This window comes from Mesocricetus auratus, unplaced genomic scaffold (assembly GCF_017639785.1).
Source record: "Mesocricetus auratus isolate SY011 unplaced genomic scaffold, BCM_Maur_2.0 Super-Scaffold_100006, whole genome shotgun sequence".
Lineage (NCBI taxonomy): Eukaryota > Metazoa > Chordata > Mammalia > Rodentia > Cricetidae > Mesocricetus > Mesocricetus auratus.
The window spans coordinates 96,913,556-96,938,628 of NW_024429190.1; the positions used below are offsets into that span (position 1 = coordinate 96,913,556).

The 25,073-nt window shown below is 38.2% G+C and overlaps 1 protein-coding gene across 4 annotated transcripts in view; it reads right to left on the bottom strand.

Annotated features, from left to right (window-relative positions):
• Nucleotides 1-25,073, bottom strand: part of Wapl (WAPL cohesin release factor) — a 66,560-nt gene that overhangs the window by 35,398 nt on the left and 6,089 nt on the right. For 3 of the 4 annotated variants that reach the window (XM_040747690.1, XM_040747691.1, XM_040747688.1), the window contains exons 3-4: nucleotides 8,685-9,725; nucleotides 5,260-5,378 (exon numbers count right to left, since the gene is read on the bottom strand). In XM_040747690.1, coding sequence (XP_040603624.1) covers nucleotides 5,260-5,378; nucleotides 8,685-9,725 — 1,160 coding nt within the window. The remainder of the gene's footprint in view (nucleotides 1-5,259; nucleotides 5,379-8,684; nucleotides 9,726-25,073) is intronic. The other variant, XM_040747689.1, reaches the window with a different exon arrangement.

Below are 25,073 nucleotides of genomic sequence, written 5' to 3' on the forward strand. Positions count from 1 at the left end.
CTAATCCAGGATATAGATTAATTTACAGCTTCGTAAACCGATAGTGAAACAAGTTAAATATCAAGATTATAGATATCTTCTGAAATGTAGAACAGTCCTAAAGACAAACAACACAACCTCTTAATAAAAATTAAGTGAAAGGGATAATTTTAAATAAGAATGTATTTAAATAAGGTATACTTAAGAACAATGTACCAAACTGCTACAAGATTCTAGTTCATAGGTGTGGAAAAGGGAACTAACTAAAAGACATCCTAAGGACTTCTGATAAAAACAGAATGGATTAGGCATTAAGATTTTCAGAAATTTTATATAGAAGCAGGCAGATCTGTGAGTTTGAGGCCAGCCTGGCCTACAGATTGAGTTCCAGGACAGTCTCCAACCTGTCTTGGAAAAAAAAGAAGAAACAAAAGAAAAATTATTTATATAAAGAAACACTGTCTCAAACCAAAAAGAGGAGGAAAAATTATTTTCTTTCACATGTTAGTCTTATAACTAGACAGGAGATTCCTTTCTCTTAAGATAAAATGTTTAGGCCAGGAGGGATTGCACACACCTTTATCTCGGTACTGGGGAGGCAGAGACAACTGGATCTTTGACAACTGGATCTCTGAATTCAAAGCCAACCTAGTCTACAGAGCAAGTTCCAGGACAGTCAGGACTATACAAGGAAACTCTGTCTCAAAAAACAAACAAAATACTATGCAATAATTAACTTATAATTTCACTATAAAAAGTTTGGAACACAGACTAAAGAGGAATAATATCAATCACCAAACAATTCTTTCAGATGACTACAAACTCAGAACTATTTTGATAATTTCAATATGATGGTATTTGCCTTTCTCGGTGTATTGAAATTCCTATGGAAGGCTCTGAAGCCACTGTTTGCTAGTATCTTGGCAAGAATCTATAAAATCTTCAAATTATACCTATTCTCATTTCTGCCACAAAATATAAAACATCAGCTTCATATAAAGCCCTTAAGAAAAATTATTGGTTTTATTAAATCTCAGTGTTGTGTGAGATACAAAAAAATGTATAAAACACTTCTGCATACATCAATATTTTGAGATGTGTAGATCTAGCCACTTTTTTCAGAAAAACAAATTCTTTACTTCAAAAATTGACAAACATGGTTGGGTATCTGGCAAAAATATTTCTGTAAAGAAGAAAGGGAGTCTGTCACTGTCAGTTAATTATCCTAAGGCATTTGATACCAATGAGGAAAAAAAAACTTTCTACAAAAACTAAAACTCTTAAGAACCTGATGTTACTGACTGAATATAACCAGTAATGGCAAAATTTGATTTGACAAGATTAACATGAATTTTTTTTTTTTTTTGGTTTTACAAGACTGGGTTTCTCTGTATTGTTTTGGAGGCTGTCGGTCCAGCTTGGCCTTGAATTCACAGAGATCCACCTGCCTCTGCCTCCCGAGTGCTGGGACTAAAGGCGTGCGCCACCACCACCCAGCTTAACATGAATTTTTGAGTGAGCATATGAAATGTGTTATCTTAGAAAGATTTGCATAATTCAGGGTGACTAGCATTTTCCAAATGGCCCACATATGAGGTTATAAAGCACGCATGGTTAAAACACCTGTTCAAAATGTTAAGGGGAAACAACAGGTTCTAATGAACAGTATGAAATGCTTACAGATGTGGGTTAATCATCAAAAAACTCAAATTTAAGTTTCTGATGTAGCACACCAAACATATTTTAAAAAATCATTTGAAAAGGTTATCTAAAATACAACCATATAGCATGTTTATGCTAGATTTTCCCAGTGTTGGAATTAAAGTCATGAGTCACTGAACCAAGCCTTCAAGTATCTTTTTAAGCTTGCCTTTGCAGAGATTTACATAAAGATAAAACAATGTTATTCTTTCTACAATATTTTTGCTTTTAAATTATTTTTCATAGAAGTTATATTACTATGTCATTGGTTTACTATTTTAGCAGAATTGTAAATACATTTGAAATTTGTTTTTTATTTCTAATCTGATGGGTGGTTTTTGGTTGCTTTTTAAAACCATTTTTATTTGAGACAGGGTCTTGCTATGTGGCCCAAGTTGGCCTGAAACTACACATATACATGAGCAAAACTAATGGAACTCAGAAAGATTTTTATATACATGTGTGTGTTGGTTTGTGTATGTTGAAAAGGAGGCGTAAGAGAGGAGGACGGGAAGGGAGAGGCAAAAATAACGTAAACACAGTACTTACATACGGAATCCTCTCCCCCAAAATAAATGAAATAAATGTTTTTAAAAATCTATAAAGTAATTGGGACATCCCTTGCCTATTGGTGAATATTGCTCTAAAAACTAACATACTTCATGAACAAATCCATAAGAACTAAAGTGCATTTACAACTACTGTGAAGATACTCAGTGGGTTTCCACAAATGTAAAGGAAGAAAAAGTAGGACTAGATACAAAAATTAATTCAACTGGCAACAACAAACAGTGCTGACAACTTACATGAACAACACACAGCAGGCAGGGCCTGTGCGAGGTTGAATTAAAGTGCATGCTGCAATGCCTAAAAGTGGAGGGGGCTCCCGATCGCACCACCGTACAGTGTACACGAAAATTCACTCAAAGTAATCAGAAACATAATAAAACTAACAACCTGAAAGTGGAGGTGGGCCACGACCACCTTACAGTGTGCACGAAAATTCACTCAAAGTACATCAGAAACAAAATAAAACTAAAAGCCTTAAGCAAAAAAGTTTTGAAAGCCTAAACTGAATTTGGCAATGAATTCTCAGGTATGACATTAAAACCACAGACAACAAAAGGAAAGTAGTTGGGCTTCATCAAAAATTTTAAAAATTGGCAAGGGGGAGACAACATGAAGAACTGAAAAAATATTTGCAAATTATGTATCTAACATAGGATTCTTTTTAACTAAATTTCACAACTTCGTTATACAAAACATTGCAAATTAAAAAAAAACACACACACACCTAACACAGGCCCAAAGATTAACTCAATGAACTTCTCTTTACAGGATAGATTAGAAAATCAGTCCTTCCTCATTCCCTAACATTTAACAATTCTTGTTCTCCTTCCTACATGTTATACTGTGCTCACAGGTACATTTTTTATATACATATGTATGTATGTGTGTATATATGCATATATGTGTGTGTGTATATTTATATTTTATTGGCTAGACTTCAAATGTAAGAATGCATTTTTCTTTCTTTTGTATGACTTCAGCTAATATTACACATTCTAACCTAAGGCCATTTTCCTGAAAATTTTTATTAGTTTTCTTTACAACACACACACACACACACACACACACACACACACACACACACACACACACGCACGCACGTCCATTCATCTTTTGATAGACAGCCAGGCTGATTCCAAATCCTTTGCTACAGTGAGTAAAGGGGATACAAATATCTGCATAGCAGGGTATGGAGCTCTCTGCGTATATGCCCAGGAGTGAGACAGCTAGATCACATGGTAGTTCTACTTTCAATTTTTCGAGAAATCTATTAACTCCTACAACTAAACAATAAAAAAATAACTCTTAATTTTAAAATAGGTCAAAAGACTCAATTAGACATTTCACAAAATACACACAATGGAGCTAGGCAGAAAGCTGAGTCAGTAAAGTCCTTGCCATACAAGAATGACCATCACCTCAGCTCAGTTCCAGCACCTACAAAAAAGCTGGCAGAGTGGCACATGCTTGCAATCCCAGCACTGGAAAGGCAGAGAAAGGAGGACTCCTGGGCCTTGCTAGCCACTAGAAGTCTAGCTGAATCTGAACTCCAGTTTGAGTGAGATACTGTCTCAAAAAAAAAAATTAAGGTAGGGAACAATAGGAAGATACTTAATATGATCTTCTGGCATTCACACTCATATAAAAACATATAAATACATGATATATACACAAATGAGTTATGAAGTTTCTAATCCAGTATCATTATAGAAATAAAGATCAAAGCATAACTACTCCATACCTATTATGGTAGCCACCACCCAGCCCACAGTAGCTTTTGTCTAATAGTAAATGTTGGCAAGGATATGGGAGAAATTGATAGTCTATACTGCTGATGAGAATATAAAATGGAATGTAAAATAGTTTGCAGCTACTGGAAAGGATGGATAAGGTATGATTGTGGGTATATATCTAAAAGAACTGGGGGGGGTTCAAAAAGACACGCAAAAGATCCCTGATTCTGAAATGCTCAATCTAAGGATGGTATGAAAGCAACTGGAATTTAGTAGAAACTGCATTTTGAACGTTGGTCTTTTTCTGGGCTAGTAATATGTGGCAGAAGATTATTATAAAGCAGAACAAGAAGCCTCAGCTCAGAACCAGTCTCTCGATTGTAAATTTGATCAACCAATATTCTATAGCATTGAAAAGTAATTTTTAATGCTACATATATCTATATAGCTATACCTAATTTTTCTTTTTTTTTTCTTTTTCTTTTTTTTTCATATTTTATTTATTTATTGTATATACAGACTTCTGTCTGCATGCCAGCAGAGGGCACCAGATCTCATTCAAGGTGGTTGTGAGGCACCATGTGGTTGCCGGGAATTGAACTCAGGAACTCTGGAAGAACAGTCAGTGTCCTTAACCGCTGAGCCATCTCTCCAGCCCCACCTAATTTTTCTTAAAACAGTATTTTAAAAAAAGATTTACAGATATCATGCAAGAAACTTCCCAATAAAAAATTAAGGGTTAAGCCACGGTGGTCTGAAAGAAAAAGAAAACTATTAGGAGGAATAGCCCCACTACCCTGGACAGAGTTTCTGTGTGTAACCCTGGCTGTCTTGGAATTCGCTCTTAGGCTGGCCTTGAATTCAAGCGATTCACCAGCCTCTGCCTCCTGAGTGTTCTGATTAAAGGCCTGCACTACCACCACTACCTGGCTTTAAGAGGCGTAGCATTGTTACAGTAGGTATGGCCTGGTTGGAGGAAGTGTGTCACTGTGAGGGTGGGCTTTGAGGTCTCATACATGTTAAAATTACGCAATGTCTCAGATCACTTCCTGTTTCCTGTGCAACATGTGGAACTCTCAGCTACCTCTCCAGCCCCATTTTCTGCCTGTACGCTGCCATGACCCACAAGGATAATAATGAACTGAACCTCTGAACTGTAAGCTAGCCCCAATTAAATGTTATCATAGTGTCTTTTCACAGTATTAGAAACCCTAAATAAGACATGAGTCTTCTAAAGATAAAAAATAATAATCACCAATAATAGTGCTTTACTTACCCGCTTGGGGCCACTAAAAATCTTTCTGGTATTTTCCTTGGATTTATCTCCTTGTTTATTTATGGGCTTCTTCACACTCTCAGGCACACCAGGCAAGTCATCTGTAAAATCCAAGTTTTCTGAAACGGTAATCAAAACTAGCTAGCTTTCCAGTATTCCAAGTTATCAGAAAACTTAAGCCGTTTTTTAAACATAATATTGGGGGTAGGGTGAGAAATGAGTAAGTAAAAGCAGCAATGGCTGAAAAAATACTCTATCCCTCACCCTCTACTTCAAAACCTGGCTGTTACACATGTGTTCTAGTTTTTTTTTGCGTTAACAGAAAAAAAAAACAATTATTTTCTCTTTTAGTGAGAATAGGTCTTTGTAGCTAGTGCACAGGGTGACCTGGAATTTACTAAGTATCCCTAATTGGCTCAAACTCATAGCAATCCCTCTGCTTCGGCCTCTAAAACACTAAAATTATATTCATGCATCACTATGCCTGGTTTTAATTTTTTCCAAAATAAAATTTGAACTTCATAGATCATGTATGTAACTACCAAATACATAGGAATGCTAGATATGATTTATATCAAACTCATAAATATCAAATGATACCCAAGTTTCACATTTTTCTAGATTTTAAGTTCACAAAATCATGTTGTCTTTTGAGTTCTTGTTAGAAGCCAGCTAAGCAGAGATGATGTAGCAGAGCCAGACTCTAAACCCAAGTGGTCTGGTGTCAACGCTGAATGCTTCCAGTACCCACTGTATGCATTTGTTCTGGCTGGGGGTATAGAATGCTTTGATGCAAGATAAGTGTGGCTCTCAAAAGTCAAAGACACTGCTCAAACTCTGTAAGAGGCTGATGGCTTCTACAAAGATAATCACTTTTTAAAAACTTTAGATTAATATTATGCATATGAACGTTTTGTCTACACGTATGTATGTGAACCACACAACTACCTGGAAGCCTGCAGAAATGTTCAATGTCAACTTTATTTCTCAAAGTGAATCTATTTTTCACATTTCAGAATTAAAGTTCTATTATTACAAGATGTAAAAACAGATTTGAAATCTCAGATGAGAAGAATAACTTACTAATCAAATAAGTCTAAAAGTCAAATAAACTACAGCAGGGAGAGAGTGCAGCCAGGTACTGCACAGCAATATGGCCAGATCTTGTGTCTAGTGAGGCTGCTGCAAACTGTAATCTTCCAGCACAGGCTGATGACAACACTGGATGAATGCTAACTATACTCGTTTAGGGGTGTGAAGAACTTCTAGAAGTTCCTGCTTTAATTCCAGTTTAAAACCACGGATGAATCTTATCAGGGTTCAGAGTGTAACTCAGTCATAGAGCATGTCTCTCCTGTACAAATTACCCCCAAAACCAGAAATAGTAATTATAATCATACAAACTATTTTAGGTCCAAAAAAAGCTAAGTAGCAGGTAGTGTCAAGTATGATATACCCTATTTGAGAATCTAGTATCACAAATACTATATAAATTCTAACTCACCACAATTACAAATGTCCACAACTTTAGCAGGACAAAATCATTTTTAAACAATTAAACCAATATAGCAAAGCTATATTTGGCTGAAAAGACCCTTTATTCCAGTCACTTTCACAAATTTTTCCTTACGTAACAGTGAATCCTCTACACATCACCCTTGTCAAGTAAAGGCTTAATTATAGCAAAGCTACCTTTTGTTCTTTGTTTTTCAAGAGACAGGGTTTCTCTGTATTGTTTAAGAGGCTGTCCTGGAACTCACTCTGTAGACCAGGCTGGCCTCAAACTCACAAAGATCCACCTACCTCTGCATCCCAAGTGCTGGGATTAAAGGCGTGTGTCACCAACACCCAGCCAGAGCTACCTATTTTATTTGTATCTATCTTTCACTAGAGACTCAACTCCTAAGAGAATCTTATCACTGAACCTACAATCTTGAGACAAATTTTCATTATTAAGAGAGAATACTTGCCGGGCGGTGGTGGCGCATGCCTTTAATCCCAGCACTCGGGAGGCAGAGGCTGGTGGATCTCTGTGAGTTAGAGCCTCCAAAACAATACAGAGAGATAGAGAGATAGAGATAGAGATAGAGATAGAGAGATAGAGATAGAGATAGAGATAGAGATAGAGAGAGAGAGAGAGAGAGAGAGAGAGAGAGAGAGAGAGAGAGAGAGAGAGAGAGAGAGAGAATGAGAATACTTACCTAGTACTTTTCAATCTTTTGTTTTGTTTGTTGTTTCCCCAAACAGGATTTTTCTGTGTAGCCCTGCTATCCTGGAACTTTCTCTGTAGACCAGGCTGGCCTCAAACTCACAGAGATCCACCTGCCCAACATACTTTTTGATCTTGCAAAACCACAATTTAAGAGGGTTTGACAATGTTTCCAAAAAAAATTCTTTTAGCTTTGTGCTACTTACAAAGGGTTTAACTAATTTGAGTATTTCTCTCATTAAAACCATCTGTTATCAGTACAGTTCTAATTATCCAAAATCCTTATGTCTACATTGCATTTGGATTTTCAAAGCTAAAACAAATTCACAGATGCTGGCCTGAAGGTGAGGATGTAATTATATCACTAGACCCAAGATAATGATGAGTGGGTACAATTACACAGAAAAATACAAAGAACTGCCAGAGTGTTTCCCTGCTCTTCCTACTAGATCTGCTGAACCAACAGAAGGAGCGTGCAATAGAAAACCATGCCTCAAACTCCTATCTTTCCGCCTCAGAGGGGTGTGGCCCGTTTCAGGTCCACAGACCAAATGCCTACTACTGGCCTAAGGTTGTATTTCAGTGGGAAACCTTGCTTATTATGTGTGAGGCTCTGGTTTGGAATCCAATCTGAAACCAAAAACCTTAAATGCTAGTCATTGATTTAAAGCATGTGAGACTCCCAGTCTTTCATAATTTAAGACCTAAAAATTTACATGAAAATGCTATACCTTTGTATAAGGCAATAGATGGGTTCTAAATAGATACTTCTACTAATATTATAACAAACCAAGACTAGAGAGATGTCTCGTCTACGGCCGTACCACCCTGAACACGCCCGATCACGTCTGATCTCGGAAGCTAAGCAGGGTCGGGCCTGGATAGTACTTGGATGGGAGAGATGTCTCCATGGTGAGGAGAATTTGCTGCTCTCCCAAAGGATCTGAGTTGTTTTCAGCACCAAGGTCAGACTGCTTACAACTCTAATTCCAGCTCTAGGGGACCTACAACCTCTGACCTCAGAGGGGACTTGCATTCACATGCACATACCCACATACAGGCTCACACACCTACATATTATTAAGAATAAATCTCACATATATAAAACAAACTAAAACTAAGTATCTAGGAAAGAGTCTAGCCTTTGGTTAAAGCCTGAAAACAAATCATATGTTTAATATATTATTATATTATATATACTTATTACAATTCTTACCTGCATTATTAGTACTAGGCTGACTATCCTGGGAATTGTCGCTGCTTTCAGGGGGAGGCTGCAGGGAAGGTGATGGAGCTGTTTTAGTTCTTTTTTTGTTTGTCTTTCTTTCCACTTGACAGTCATCATCATCATCTTCACTTTCACTGAGATCGTCAAAGCCAAAATATTTAATTTTGTAATTAGAACTTCCAGAACCCCCTTCATCACCTCCTGTCTCATCATGATCTTCAAAACCAAAAAATTCAAGTTTAACGTCCTTTTTGGATTTAGTATTACTAGGTCGAAATCTAGTAGTGGTCTTGGAAGTTGCAATATCTGCCTTTTTCCTGAGCCGGCCAGCCTCTCCTAAATCTGCAGGAGTGGATGCTGTGAACTCATCCATACTCCGTTCCATTGTATCCTGGATGGTGACATTACAAACTGACAAGCAGGATGGATGTAAAACGGTGTAATCTCTAGTCCGTCCAACTGTTCCTCTAAAACTGGTCCCACAACTTACACCACCTTTTTTTGCCTGATTCAGGCCATCTTTACTTGAGTCACTGTTTGCTTTGGCTAAGGCCTGACTGGTGCCATCCATTAGCTTATCGAAATTTAATGCTCCCTGTGAGGATTTCGCTTTATTGGCCCTACAGTACGTCCTACAGTTGCTTGGCCTAAGAACACTTTGTATAATATCTTCTTCAATGGCTTCATTTAGATTTTCCAATCGATTTTTCAAATCCTCATCCTTCATCTCTAAAAGAGAATCATTATCCAAATTCAGAATACAGTCTTCTGATTTGGTATCTTCAAAATCATTATCCCACTCATATAAACCAGTTCTTACAGGTCCTTTGACTGGACAACTTTCAGATGGAGAATCTGATCTTTTCCCAGACTGGGTGTTCCAAGTATCATTTGTTTCCTTAATTTCATCAGCTTTATATTCAGAAGCTACTGTGGTTTCTGTGTTGAGTTTCTTAGTACTATCTTCAGCATTTTTATGAAAATGGTGACTGTTTTTTTCATGTTCTTCACTAAAATTCTCCACTTTATCTATAAAAATAAAAAAATATATCAGGTTAAAAATATGAAATGTCATCAGTATTCAAATCAACAAATAACAGAAATCTCTGAACAGTAATACAGAATCATCTTGAAATAGCTACAATAATTTCAAAAAAAAAAAGTTTACACATTTGACATTTGCTCCCCTAGTCAGTATATACAGCTGCATGCCTTCTAGTAGTAACCTGTCCCTGAACATCCAAGCCTCTTAACACTGTCATGCTGAACTCAGAAGAAATTAGGCATTAAGAAACTGAACCAAGTGAGGATGACATTTAAGCTTTCAAGTAACAATGTTTAACTTCAGAAAATATTTAATAGAACTAAATTCAGTAACAATGAATGAAAGCCTTTCAGAGACATTTCTACTTACCTGGAACGGTATATATTAGTTTTGCCTAGAAATGTGCTTGCAAGAAGCTTCTCTAGATCTTTCTATATTTCTTCTAATCCTAAAAGCCACATAATATCATGTAATTTTTAACAATGGTGTCTATGTGGTTATAGTACCTATTTAGGCGTGTCAACCAGCACCGAAGCTTAACATGGCTTTTTAAAAGATTGATTTACTGATGTTGTGTAGGAGTGCTTTATCTGCATGCACAGCTACATGCTAAGAGGGCATGAGATCCCACTGCAGACTGGTGAGTCACCATACATATGGCTGCTAGGACTTGAACTCAGGAACTCTGGAGGAGCATTCAGTGCTCTCTCTTAACCACTGAGCCATCCCTCTCACCCTTAACATGACCATTTTATATGTGGGGAACTCATTTTTGTTGCCTTAAATTTTTATCAGAAGCAATTTTTTTTACCTTCCAAGTAAAAGATGTCAACATGATCCAACTAATTATCATGATTCCCTTAGCACTTATCCATGAGTAAACAAAAATATTACTCTATGCCAAACAATAAAATTGCCTCAGGAAAAATACATCTCCATTTAAGAAGAACTATTTACAAATCTTGTGTTTTATTTTGCTCCAACAGGGTCTCACTATGTAGCTCTAACTGTCTTGGAACTCATGATGTAGACCAGGCTGTCCTCAAACTCACAGAGATCCACCTGCCTCTGCCTCTCAAACAAGTCCTGGGATTAAAGGCATGCACCAACACATCAGATTATTTACAAATCTCAATAAACACACTTTGAAAAATAGTCAAAAGGAATGCTTTATATGAAGTCATTATATAATTTTGATGCTACTTAATAAGATTAAATATAATTTAACTGTGTCACAGGCCTGTAATCCCAGCAAGAATATTCCAAGTTCATGTCAAACTTGGGAAATTTATACGCTGGTTCGAAAATAAAAAGTAAAAAGAGGAAGTATTCTGATTTAACTCAGTGGTAGAGTACCTGCCTAACATGTATGAGTCCCTAAATTCAATTGCCAACAATCAATCAATCACTTAGCTAAGATTTGTATTTGCTTACCTTTAGGGGACATCTAATATATAAAAAGGTACCTGTTTTATTTTTTTATATACTTTCCTCACTAATAGCAATGAACTATAGTTTTCTTAAGTGTCAGAAATGCCAATCAGTAACCCTAAAAAGAAAGTTGATATCTAAGACTTTGGAAGGGTTATTATAAGCGAAATCAAATCTAAAAGTAAACCTACTGTTTCTATACATGAAAACAGCACTGGTAACTGAGTCTTGGAGTGTGACACCAAGGTCAAGCTGGTTCTTTAGATTTTCTATAAGAGTCCTATCTTGTAGCTTTCCTGAAGAGCTTCAACTTCCTGTGTTCAACAAAGAACCACTTAGCTTATTTACTTCAGAATATCCAAATGAATTACTAGGATAAAAGTTTGTCTAGTAAATCTCTGATATGCTCAAACTATATAAATGTCTCTAAGATGTAACTAAGTTAAACTACCTCATTTTCATTGATGTGTGTATGCGTGGGTATACATGTACCCTGCCTGGTGCAGTGAGCCATCTCTCCAGTCCTCATTTCATTTTTATAGTTGTATAGTTTTCCACCATAGACTTTGTGGGGGTGTTTAATGGTGTAGTGTTATGTTTTGGTTTTTGATTTTGAGACAGGCTCTCACTATGTAGCACTGGCTGACCTAGAACTTGCTATGTTTTAATCATACAGATCCACCTGCCTCTAATAGAATTAAAGACAAATATGCTATCACACTCACTTTGTTTTTGAGAAAGAATCTCCCCCTTTGGAACCCAAGATAGCCTCAAAGTAGTGATCTTTCTATTTCATGTATGCACTACCTGGCTTCTACTATCTTAATATCTCAAAAATGAAGACTTTCTGCTTCAGATGTAAGCATCCTTTGACTTAAAGACCGATATGAAAATAAACTTTTTTTTTCCGAGACAGGATTTCTCTACAGCTTTGGAGCCTGACCAGTCTGGCCTTGAACTCACAGAGATCCACAAGTCTCTGCCTCCCAGGTGCCGGAATTGATGGCATTCGCCACCACTGCCCAGTGTGCTTTATTAGATTTTAAAACATTACTATTCAGCACTCGGGAGGCAGAGACAGGCGGATCTCTGTGAGTTCGAGGCCAGCCTGGTCTACAAGACCTAGTTCCCGGACAGCCTCCAAAGCCATAGAGAAACCCTGTCTCAAAAACCAAAAAAAAAAAAAAAAAAAAAAAAAAAATTACTATTAAGTTTATTGCCCTCATTTCTCCTATACTTGAGACTATGTGTTGTGTTTATGCATTTCAGAAGTTGCTTTTTATGTGATTTAAAGAGTAACTGCTGCTAGCCTATCCTTGTACATTTGTAAAAAAAAAAAAAAAAAAAAAAAAAGAATGATAAGGAGTTCTGTAAGGAAATAGTTTCAATATTCAGTAAGGAAATAGTATTCAGTACCAGTCAGTAGCAAACAATCCATATACTACAGCAAAAGCAACAGTGAAATATTATTCTAGTACATGATTTTAAGTTCCAAAACATAACATAGTAGGCAAAAGCTAACTCAACCAGAGTTCTACATAAGAGAAACTGCCCCAAGTTCTCCCTAGCAGTATTTTAGCACACAAAATGTGCCCTCTATCATTTAACTTCCCAACAACACTTGTTTTTGAAAGGTTATCACCATCTTATCCAAAACTGCAGATTGCAACTACTTTTAACTGCCCCCCCATCAAAACCAGTTTCCTAACAGATAAACTCATTTATACAGACTACCCATGTACCAAGATTGGGGGGGGGGGGATGCTGACAGCTTCCCAAGGACATCAACTGAACATGGCACAAGATACTTAAATAAGGAAGGCCAGGCACAAACCCTAAAGGCTAGGCGAGGCAACCCAGGAGAAGTAAAGGGATCCCAAAGCAGACAAGAGAATCAGAGACACCTGAATCCACTGTCAGGAGTCCCCCCAAAACACTAAGCCAACAGCCATAACATAAAGGCAAAGGGACGAACACAGACACACACATGTAGGCTCCACAATTGCCACATCAGTCTCTGTGAGCCCCCAGTGAACTCTACTTACTTGATTCTATGTGCTGTGCCCTCCAGTATCCTCGACCCTCTGGCTCCCACAATTCCTTCTCCACCTTCTTCCAGACTTACCTGATCTCCAAGGGGAAGGACCCAATGGAGAGCTCTAATCTGGTTTCTCTCTCTGGTTGGTTACTTTTATGTCGACTTGATATAAGCTAAAGTCATGTGAAAGGAAGGAACCTCAATTGAGAAAATAACTTCCTAAGATTGGGCAAGCCTACAGAACATTAGTGACTGATATGGGAGGGCCCAGCCCATTGTGAGTGGGAACTCCACTGGGCTGGTGGCCCTGGGTTCTGTAAGAAAGCAGGCTGAACAAGCCATAAGGAGCAAGCCAATAAAGCAGCATTACTCTACAGCTTCTGCTTCCAGGCTCCTGCCCTGACTTCCTGATGAACTAAGATTGAACGTGTAATCAAAATAAATCCTTTCATGTGTTTCAACATAGCAATGAAAACTAACTGAAACAAGAAAGATGTGCCCACTTGTAAACTCAGCACCCCAGACACTGAAGCTGGAAGATAAAAAGTTTTAGGCCAGCCTGAACTACAAAGGCAGACCCTCTGCCAAAGGGAGACAAAAGGGGACGGGGGAAACACAAAGAAAAGATAGGAGAACGACATAAAAGATGATTTTTCACAGAAAGGCTAAGTACTACTGTTTTTATAAACAATTTAAATAAAAACTATCCCTAACAAACACAACAGGTTAGAGACAAGTTCCAGCACTGTCACTTAATGGATAAGTGCCTTTAAGCAAGTAACCTTAAGGACAGTTTCTCCTAAGAAAGAGAATAAAATCTGTCTCAAAGTCAAGATAAATGGATGAAAGACAATTTTTTTTTGGTTTTTCAAGACAGCATTTTTCTGTTCCTGGCTGTCCTAGAACTCGCTCTGTAGACCAGGCTCTGTCTTCCAAGTACTGAGATTAAAGATATGTGCCGCCGCCACCCAGCAAGGTAATATTCTTTTTTTATTTATTTTTATTACATAGTGTTCTGTTTGCATATACACCTGCATGCCAGAAGAGGGCACCAGACCTCATTATAGATGGTTGTGAGCCACCACACAGTTGTTGGGAATTGAACTCAGGACCTCTGAAAGAGCAGCCAGTGCTCTTAACCTCTGAGCCACTTCTCCAATCCAAGATAATATTCCTAAGGATAGTTTATAGATCACAAATTACCATAGCTATTAAAAACTATGCCACAATGTAAGACTCCTTGGTAATTACCTTTCATATACAAGTATGCTCCCAGGGAGTGAACCTAGGGCCTGGTGAATGCTGAGCAGATTTTCTATCAGAGAATTGCATTGCATCCCTCTTCTTACCTTTTAATAAAATTCTTAGCAGAATCTTAACCTGTAAATTGATCAATTCCCTCCCTGTCCTATATAGCACAGTTTCTTGCAAGGAACCTAAAACCACAACCTAGGGTCTGCTGTTCTTATGCAAGCTGAAGGTGGAAGACTGTGTGTAGAATTCTTCCAGTATACTGCAGCTCTGGAGTAATGTATAACCAGTAACTGGAACCATTTTCCCATCGTTGTTTGCTCTGAGCTTCTCTGTACCCCTTAAGGTACCCTTACTTTATATTTTTAGACAAAGCTCCATGGAGCTCAGGTTGGCCTTTAGCGCCTGATCCTCCTCCACCACTCAAGTAAGAGAATTACAGCCCATACCCCAGTCCAGATTATCTTTTACCTTTTCTTTTTCAATGCCAAGCTTTCCATTTAACCAATCACAATGCATAAAAAGTTCCGCGGGCCAGCAAGTTTACAGGAAAATTAGTATTTAGTAAAAATATAAAATAATCAACATTTTAGGGCTTGTGCCCTTTTGTAATTATGTAAAACAGAAACCTAAAGAAAGCAGAATTTTTAGCAGAGATAATTTTTGCTAACGTTATTAGTTTTAGAGGCAGTTAATTTAGTGTAGAGTCCATTTCTGACATTTTTTCAAGTAGTTTTTATCTTTATGATAAACTCCTTTTTAATCTATCATAAATTATTTAAAATAAGTTCCCCAAAACTAGCATGGTAAAATTAGCCAAAACCAAATCCAAGGAAACAAATATCATCACTAACACCACCAACAAAAAATAACCCACATAGGCTCCTATCATCTGTATCAGATATTTAATGTCTTTTAGCATCTCTAGATTGCTGATGGTTAAGTAATACATAGCATTCATAAGAACCTGGGTTCAATTCCCAGACCTGTCCCACAAGTAAACCAGCAAGCAGTCTTAAATAAAAGATAAAGGCCAGCAAGATAGCTCAGTGGTTAAGGAGAACTTGTTGCCAAGCTTGATGACTTAAGTTTGATCCCTTGGACCTACCTGGTAGAAAGAAAACTCTCCACAAGTTATCCTTTGACCTCCATGTATGAACAAGTATACATGCATACGCAAGCACACACACAATTTTTAAATCCTTCTGCCTTTTCTTTTTCTTTTTTTTTTGGTGGGGGGGTTGAGACAGGGTTTCTCTGTATTGTTTTGGAGGCTGTCCTGGAACTAGCTCTTGTAAACCAGGATGGTCTTGAACTCACAGAGATCCACCTGCCTCTGCCTTCCAAGTGCTAGGATTAAAGGCCTGCACCACCACTGCCCAGTCCTTCTGTCTTTTCAAAAGGTCAGTTAAATGGTATCAAGTGTGAGGGCACATGTCTATTAATACCAGGATTGTGAATTCAAAGCCAGCATGTTACACAGACTGTCTCAACTCACATCCTCTAAGAAAGATTAAGTGACCATTTTTTTCTTGAAGGATTCTTAATCTTATGGGGGGAGGGGGAATGAGTCTCTTAAAAATAAAAACAAGAAGCTGGCAGTGATAGCCCACACGTTTAATCACTCAGAAGGCAGACAGAGCAGGCAGATCTCTGCAAGTTTGAGTTTGAGGCCAGCCTAATCTACAAAGCAAGTTCTGAGGATAGCCAGAGAAACTGTGTCTTGAAAAACAATAAATAAACAAACAAATGTAAAATCAAGAGTATCAGTATTCATTAACCTATAGCTCTATAAAAGAACAGATTGTAAACTTAAGTGGCTTAATGTTTGAGTAAAGTGAAATCCTCAATAAAATTTAAAACGCAAATTTTATAAAATTAAAACATGCACATACAGAGGGTAGGGGGTGATTCTAGGAAGTTGCCAAACACTTTTAAAAAATTAGCAGGGGGTGATTGTGCATGCCTTTGATCCCAGCACTCAAGATGCAGGAGAATCTGTGAGTTCAAGGCCAGCATGGTATACTGAGAGTTCCTGGACAGCCAGGAATACACAGAGAAACCCTGTCTCAAACCCCTCAGTGAAAAAAGGGAATAAAACACACACACACACACACACACACACACACACACACACACACACACACACACACACAGAGACTCTCTCTCTCTCTCTCTCTCTCTCTCTCTACGTTTATACAAACTGGGACTTCAAATTTTTTCAGGTAATTAATCCCATAATGCATGCTAAAACATGAGGAGGAAAAAAAATAACATACTCTGTACATGGAACTTGCAAGATGACCCAGCAGGTTAAAAAAAAAAAATCACTTGTTGCCAAGTCTGACAATCTGAGTTTGGACCCGAGAAACCATGTGGCAGCAGAAGAAAATCAACTCCCACCAAGTTGTTCTGACTTTATACACAACTGTCATGGCACATGTGTCTACACACATAAATAAGTGGTTTTCTTTTAAAGAACTAAAAGTGGAAAACAGAAGAGATATGTAATATAAAGCAGAATTTTAAAAAACATTTCATTCCAGAATGGACAAGCCTTTGCTCAGACTTAAAATTCACAAACCATAGTAACCTACATAAAATAGACATTAAGTATGACAAAATGTTATTATATAAAGTATAAAGAATTAATAAAATGTTAAAAGTGTTATAGGGAGAAAAGAAGGCCAATTTCCTGCTTTTGAAAAGAGCTTGTGTGGGGCATGTCCAGCTCTCTGAAGACTAAGGTAGGAGGACTGGGATTCTGAGGCCAGATGGGCAAACAAAATCACACCTATCTCAAAGAAATAAAGCCAAACAAGCAAGTAAAAAATAACATTCAAAAGAGATGAAGATGCAAAGTGTACAACTTTTAAAACATAGCAATCTATATGCCTCAAACAGAAGAATTTCATTTTTGTTGCTTTTTGTTGTTGCTGTTGTTGAGATGAGATCTTGCTTTCTTTCACAACCACACCTGGCCTAGAGTTCATTAAGGACTCCAGGATGGCTTCCTACTCTGCTCTTCTTACCTCGGCTTCCCCAACACTAGGAATTACAGGCATATGCCACTCTACCCACCTGAGAACCATTTCTTAAAATACAAAAAGTACTACCCGTAAGAACAACGAAATTTACATCTATCAAGACTTTATCTGGGCTAGGGACACAGCTCGGTAATAGAGCTTTGCCTATTATGTACAAAACTCTTGGTTCAAACTCCAGCACCTCCAAACACCAAAGGAAAAGAAGTCTGGCAAGGAAGAACCCACTTGTATGTAATCCCAGCACGTGAAAGGTGGAGGCAGAAGATTTCTTCAAATTAGCTACATAGAATTTAAGGTTATCTTAGGCTACAGGAGAACCCTGTCTCTAAACAAAGCATCCATCACAAGAAAATAGTTGCTCTAAGCCGGGCGTTGGTGGTGCACACCTTTAATCCCAGCACTTGGGAGGCAGAGGCAAGTGGATCTCTGTGAGTTCGAGGCCAGCCTAGTCTACAAGAGTTAGTTCCAGGACAGCCTCCAAAGCCACAGAGAAACCCTGTCTCGAAAAACCAAAAAGAAGAAAAGAAAATAGTTGCTCTAAACAAAGCATCCATCACAAGAAAATAGTTGCTGGGCACAGTAGCACCAAAACACTTGAAAGGTAAAGACAGGAATATGAGTTTATGGTCATCCTTGGCTACATACTGAACTCCAGAGCATTCTGGGCTACAGGAGACCCTGCATCTTAAACCATAAAACAAGTAAATAAATAAAACAGAACCAGATAGAAAGATGAACAAACAAGGCACAAGGGGAGGGACTGTCTCATGATCAGTTATCTGGAGACTCTCCAAAACCCATCCTTTATGATTTCCTTGATGGCTTTTCTCTTACAAGTAATCAACTTAACCTTTGGTCTCCCCCCCCCCTTCCTTAAGAGGTTTCAGGTAGGCGTACCTCTTAAAAGTTTCAACCCTCTAATTCTGATTTCATCTACCTAGTGAACAAACACTATTCATCCTAAAGCTCTCTAAAAACTGTCAGCCATGAGCCATTACAAAATGACACTACTTTAGTACATATTTCAGAATGTCAGTGCACTAAAAAGCTACAATTAACAATATACTGTCATTCTAGGGAAAACTGTGGTAGCTGGCCAAGTAAGGGGCTAAGCAGGAAGATTCTACCAATACCATTATAAGCCAAGTAAAAGTAAAAATTTACAAAAGATACTACATATTCCAATCCCAACATAAAAAATAAGCAGCTATTTTTCTACCTTTCACCTAGGTACAAAGCTTGGCACAGCAGGAGGATGACACAATTTGGGAGAAGGGGAGTACATACTATTAGGAGAGAATCTGGCATCAATTTAAATTTTATATACACACACACACATACACACACACCTAGGGCTGGAGAAATGGCGCAGTATTAAGAGCACTCGGGTGCCTCACAACCACCTGTAACTTCAGCTCTAAGGGATGAATGCTTTTTGCCTCCTCAACACCTGCACTCACATGCACATACCCAAATACAGGCACATATACCTACACATAATTTAAAACGATAAAAATAAATCTTTAAAATGTATGTGCTCTTTCAAAACCACTCTTAAAATAATTATACTACATTAACAAGTAACATGGTGCTCAAAGTCTTTATTTATTTATTTATTTATTTATTTATTTATTTATTTATTTATTTATTTGGTTTTTTTCAAGACAGGGTTTCTCTGCATTGTTTTGGAGGCTGTCCTGGAACTCGCTTGGTAGACCAGGCTGGCCTCGAACTCACAGAGATCCACCTGCCTCTGCCTCCCGAGTGCTGGGATTAAAGGTGTGCGCCACCAACGCCCGGCCGGTGCTCAAAGTCTTACATAGAAAGATGTCCAATTTAACATTTACTTGCAACAGAAGACCAGAAGCAGAAAAGGCAGCTGAAGTAAACACACATAATGGGGAAGTGTGAGGCTGCTAAAAAACTAAGACGAGTCTACAAATATTGATCAATATACATTTTAGTTATCCCTTAAATGCACTAAAGGCACAGTACATGCACATATACCCCAATTTCATATCTCACATTCTATGAATGTGCTGTTTTGAAACAAAAACTCAGTGTAACCAAGGCTGGTCTGCAACTATGTAACCTGGACTACTTTCAAATTAGAGATTACCCTGCCTTGCTATCTGAAATACTGGGATTACAATCATGCTACTACATTCAGCAAGTGTTTGAGTTTTTAGGGTCACATACTGTATATAAACAGGTTAGGGAAAAGGCAAGTTGGAGTACCACTCAATGATAGAATGCATATTCACATACTCAACATCTTGAGTCCTAGCACCCAAAAGATAATACAAAGTATTCCTGGAATCTGATTCAGTGAAGAGCAACTTTTCACTGTCAAGAGAGCATTGTGGCATACCTAATATCCCAGCACTTGGACTGACGAGCAAGATCTTGTGTAACAATGAGAAGCAGAACAAACAGTAGCAGCACCTGCACCACTTAGCAGGCCCACTACACAAGACAGTCAGAGTTAAATCAACTCCCTACCATTCCCATCAACAAGACAGTCCTTTCCTTAGGTTTACACAGGATTCTACTCCTAGGAGCTGCTGCCTCCAGGAGGACAACAGAAATTAGGTTGAGGTTGAGCTTCGTCATGTGTCCATGCCCTCTAAGTAGGCCTTTTCTACACGTGGCTCAGGTAACTCCTAATCCATTTGGGGCAGGGTGATAATAGCTTCACTGTGAAGAACCAAGGTTGGGGCCCCGCCTCTGTGATTTTCCTACGTCCCTCCTATAGCTTTGTAAATAACCCTTCCTCACATTACCTAATTTTGGCAAGGCATCTGTTTCCAGCTGTCCTAGTTCTTCTCTTTAAAACATGTGAATTTTCTCAGTCCTCGGTCACTACAACCACTCTGTGAAATCCTCATTTAGTTAACTTTTTTATCAGCAATTCAGTTCCATCAGTTGAGCCTTTCATGCAACCTTCTGCAGCAACAATACCTGCTACATTCCCTTCAGTAGCTTTGGCTGTTTCATATGAGCCTTCTTTCTTTTTAGTTTCTTCCTCTTTCTCTCCACCCTTGAGGTATAAGAATTTCTTCACAGCTCAATTCAAATACTTACTGACTTCATGTAATTCTGAATTTTCAAATATTTATACACTTAATCACACATTTATTAACTCTAAAGTTTACTTATTTAAGCTCAATCCTATATCTACCTCTCAAAAACCCAATATTACCAGGTATGGTGACTCATGCCTTTAAAATGACTAGAAGTTCTAAGAGTAGAGAATGTATGTGGGAGAAAATGTTCTGTGAAGTACTAAAAAAAATGTATCTTGGGGCTGGAGAGATGGTTTAAAAGATTAAGCACTGACTGCTCTTCAAGGGGACCTGAGTTCAATTCCCAGCACCCTCATGGCAGTTCACAACTGTCTGTAACTCCATTTTCTAGGGGATCTGGTTCCTTCACATGTACACACCTGCAGGCAAAACACCAGTGCACATAAAATAAGTAAATATATATCTCATTATACTGAAAGCAATAATTCATCATAAGCAACACAAGTTAATGGCACACTTCCTGAAGTGTATCCAGGAGGATAGCATGTTTACAGTTTTCATTAGTTAACACACAGCTGTCATGCTCCTGGATCTGAGGGGGAACTTTTTAGTGGCCTCCTGCACTCTTATTAACTCTTAACTTTGAGAACAATATTGTTTTTCCTGGGGTGGGGGGAGGATAAAAGTGTGTTACACTTGCCATAACCCTTGCACTTGGGAGGTGAAGACAGGAGGATCATTTTCAGCTATATCTTGAAAGGGAGGACAGCCTGTGCTATAGTCTTCAGATATAAATAGACAGAGACAGATAAAAATCTACTTAATAAAAGAAGATTGGCTCTGAGTACAATCACCAGCAACTGTAAGAACTAACAACTAAGCACTTAAAAATCTGTGTCTAGGGTTGAAGAGATAGCTCAGGGATTAAGAGCACTGGCTGTTCTTCTATAGGACCCAGGTTCAATTCCCAGCAACCACATGGCAGCTACAACTGTCTGTAATTCCGGTTCCAGAGGATCTGACACCATGGCAAAACACCAATGTGCATAAAATAAAAAATAAATAAATCTCAAAATGTGCATATTGTTGAATTTTTGTACACAACATAAAAATTATAAATATATTTACTACCTACATAAATAAGGTCCACTGTATTCAGTAGTGCAAAAATCTTGCAGTATTTTTGTCAAGAAGAAAATTAAACAGAAACAAAGGGGAATTTGTAATCTGCTTCAACATCAAAATAAAACTAATCTTGTGACAGCTGTTTTAATTCTAAAACCATTAACCATTTATTTATTAAGTTCATTCCTACCAGAATATAACAATATCATATGAAAAGAAAAATTTGGATATTTAACAGCTATTCTACATGTTATCCAAGAACTTGCTCTGTAGACCAAGCTGTCCTCAAACTCAGAGATATGCCTACCTCTGCCCCCAGAGTGCTGGTATCAAAGGTGTGTGCCACCACCCAACTGTTATCCAACTTCTGAATGATGTTTTATCCTTTATATAATGGGAAGTAAGCCAGTTCTACAAGGTTATAGCTGATATGTAAGAGGCTTAGCTCAATACTGGAACTGGAAAAAATAATAGATTTCTTACCTATTTTCTTGAAACTTGAGATACCACGTTTTATACAAAAACAAAACAAAACAAAAAACCACATTCACTATCTAAAGGCAAATAACTTCCCAATACTAATTAAGTTAGGATTATCTAACAATCCTCACAATTTATTCTTTATCCAATAAATAAACAACAATATCATCTCAGTTAAGTTTCTGTGTGTAGATATATGCACAAGAGCAAGTGTTTTCGGAGGCCAGCTATTAGACTAGAACTGTAGTCACTGGTGGGTGCTGGGAACCACTCAGGTCTTCTGCAAGAGTCATATGCATTCTTAAGCAATGAGCCATCTCTCCACCCCCCTCATCCTCCCCACCCCATTTGTAGCCCACTTTAAACCATCAAGAGTAGAACTATGCATTTCCCTTTCTGAAAAAAAGTCACCTTTGGTTCTAAAATCAAAGCTCACAATATCCTAATAACACCCCTCAACAAGCTCACACACTCAATACAGCTTTAAGCAAATGGGAAAAATTTATTGGCTATGAAACCAGTCATGCAAATTAAGAGCCTATGCTATAGTTATCTCAATATTTGGCAGAATATGTAGACTACCCCAGCTGGCTGGCACGGAAAATGTGCCAAACAGAAATTAAGTCTCTGCATACTTTTTAAAGAGTCCAGACTAACAAAGAGGGAAAATGGAAGTAACTCCACATGAAAAGCAAAAGCAACCTTTTAAAAAAGTCCTGGGGGCAGGGAGTGGGACTAGAGAGATACCTCCTTAGTAGTTAAGAGCACTAGCTTCTCTTCCTTAGGATCCCCAGGACCCACATGGCAGCTTACAGCTGTCTATAATTCCAGTTCTAGGACGTCCACCCTCACACAGACAGACAGACAGATTTAAAAAAAAAAGTGGAAGGAAAGAACCCACTCCACAAAGTTGTCCTCTGCCTTCTACAAGTGCATCATATCACGTGATGCACACATGGGAGGGAGGGGAGAGTCAGTCCTGAGACTACAGAGATGGGGTCCTCAGGCCACAACTCCCCTCTGGGTGGCTCACAACTGACTGACTCCAGTCCCAAGGGATCAAACACCCTATTCTGGCCTCTACAGACACTGCACACACATGAGTCAAAGGTTACAATTTTTGTTTTGTAATTTTGTTGTTTTTGTTTTGAAACAGGGTTTCTTTGTGTAGCACTCAATGTCCTGGGACTAGCTCTGTAGACCAGGCCCACCTCGGAACTCACATAGATCTGCCTGACTGCCTCCAGAGTACTGAAACTAAAGACATGAGCCACCTCCTTTATTGCACAGTAGAGAGCTTGCCTGAAATGCAAGAGGTCCTGAGTTCAATCTCCACCACCAAATAAACCAGGTATGGTGTCAAATGCCTAGAATTCAGGAAGTGGAGGCTGGAGGATCTTAAATTCAAGGTCATCTTTGTCCATTCAGTGAGCTCAAGACTCAGTTTTTTAGGTTTCACCCACTAGGCCATCTCACTAGACCATCCATTCTATTTTATCATGACTTCATCTTGAATTTCCTCTCCAAATTAACCATAATTTTCAAAAGTACTACCCATTAAAAAGTATTTAAGACAAAGAATTATATCAAAAACTTAATCACATAGTTTTCTACAGACAAAAAGATGCACTTAACATATACCATTAGAAAAAGTAATAAAACCGTAAGTATGGGTAAGCTTTTCTCACTGGTGTGAAATAATTCCACAGCAGAAATTGGTGTGACTGAACAACTAACTAGCTCAGTGGAGGATACTATGGAACTTAAATCTCCGTACTCTGAACAAGTTTCTGACAAAAAAAGTTTACTAGTTTTCTGAGTGAAAAGGCACTGACAATATGACAAGTAGAGGCGAAAACCAGGAAATGCTAAAAGTTTAGACAAAGGCAATGAAAAGAACATCTATAAAGCTCAGAACCAACTTATAAATATATGGCTTCTATGTGGTTTGTAAAACATAACTAATTTACACATGTAGGGTAGGTTAAGACTACTACAAAAATTAAAAACACTTCCTCAAAGTTTACTCCCTACCCAGTACGAGTTGCCAGAGTTTGCAGCTTCAAAAAGTCAATGAAAAAGAGAAAATTCATAGTGCTATATTCACTGCCCACTAAGTGTGCCTTTATAACAAAGGAAACAAGATGTTTTTTTCTTGAATACCTATTTATCTTTATTTTAGTATGTATTTTCTCCTCAAAATTCATTTTAATGTAGTGTGAACTCAGGGTCAATCCAAGTACTGATATCAGAACTACATCTTACCTACATTAGAGTGGAAAACTATCTCAATCAATAAAAAACTGTACTCTCATTTTCTAGCAACTTGCAACAGCATTTTGGATATATGTAAAGACATATCATCAAAGGGACATAAGCAATTAACTACCTCTTACAAATAAATGCTCCTATCCCCCCTTGTTAAACATTTATCTTTCTCCCAACCCTCTGTCACCAAGGCCTCCCCCTGCCATTGGAGTCCCAATGGTGTTCCAAGACAGTATCCTTGGTCCTCCATGACAACTTTTTTTTTTCCAAGACAGGGTTTCTCTGTGGCTTTGGAGGCTGTCCTGGAACTTGCTCTTGGAGACCAGGCTGGTCTCGAACTCACAGAGATCCGCCTGCCTCTGCCTCCCGAGTGCTGGGATTAAAGGCATGTGCCACCAATGCCCGGCCCATGACAACTTTTAACAACTTGCTACCTCTACTCTTCCTTCTCCAGGCTACCTGCCTCATATGTAAAATAACTATTAGAAATCTCCAAGAAATGACAGTGAGAATACTACACAACTCAAAGTGAACAGTATTCACAGAGCCCAGGTCAAAGCCGAATAAACAGCAGGGTCAACAACACCTCTTGAAGAGGACTTGGCTTTAATTTCTAGCACCCACACGGTGGCTCCCAACTGTCTGAACTCCAGTCCTAGGGAGGGA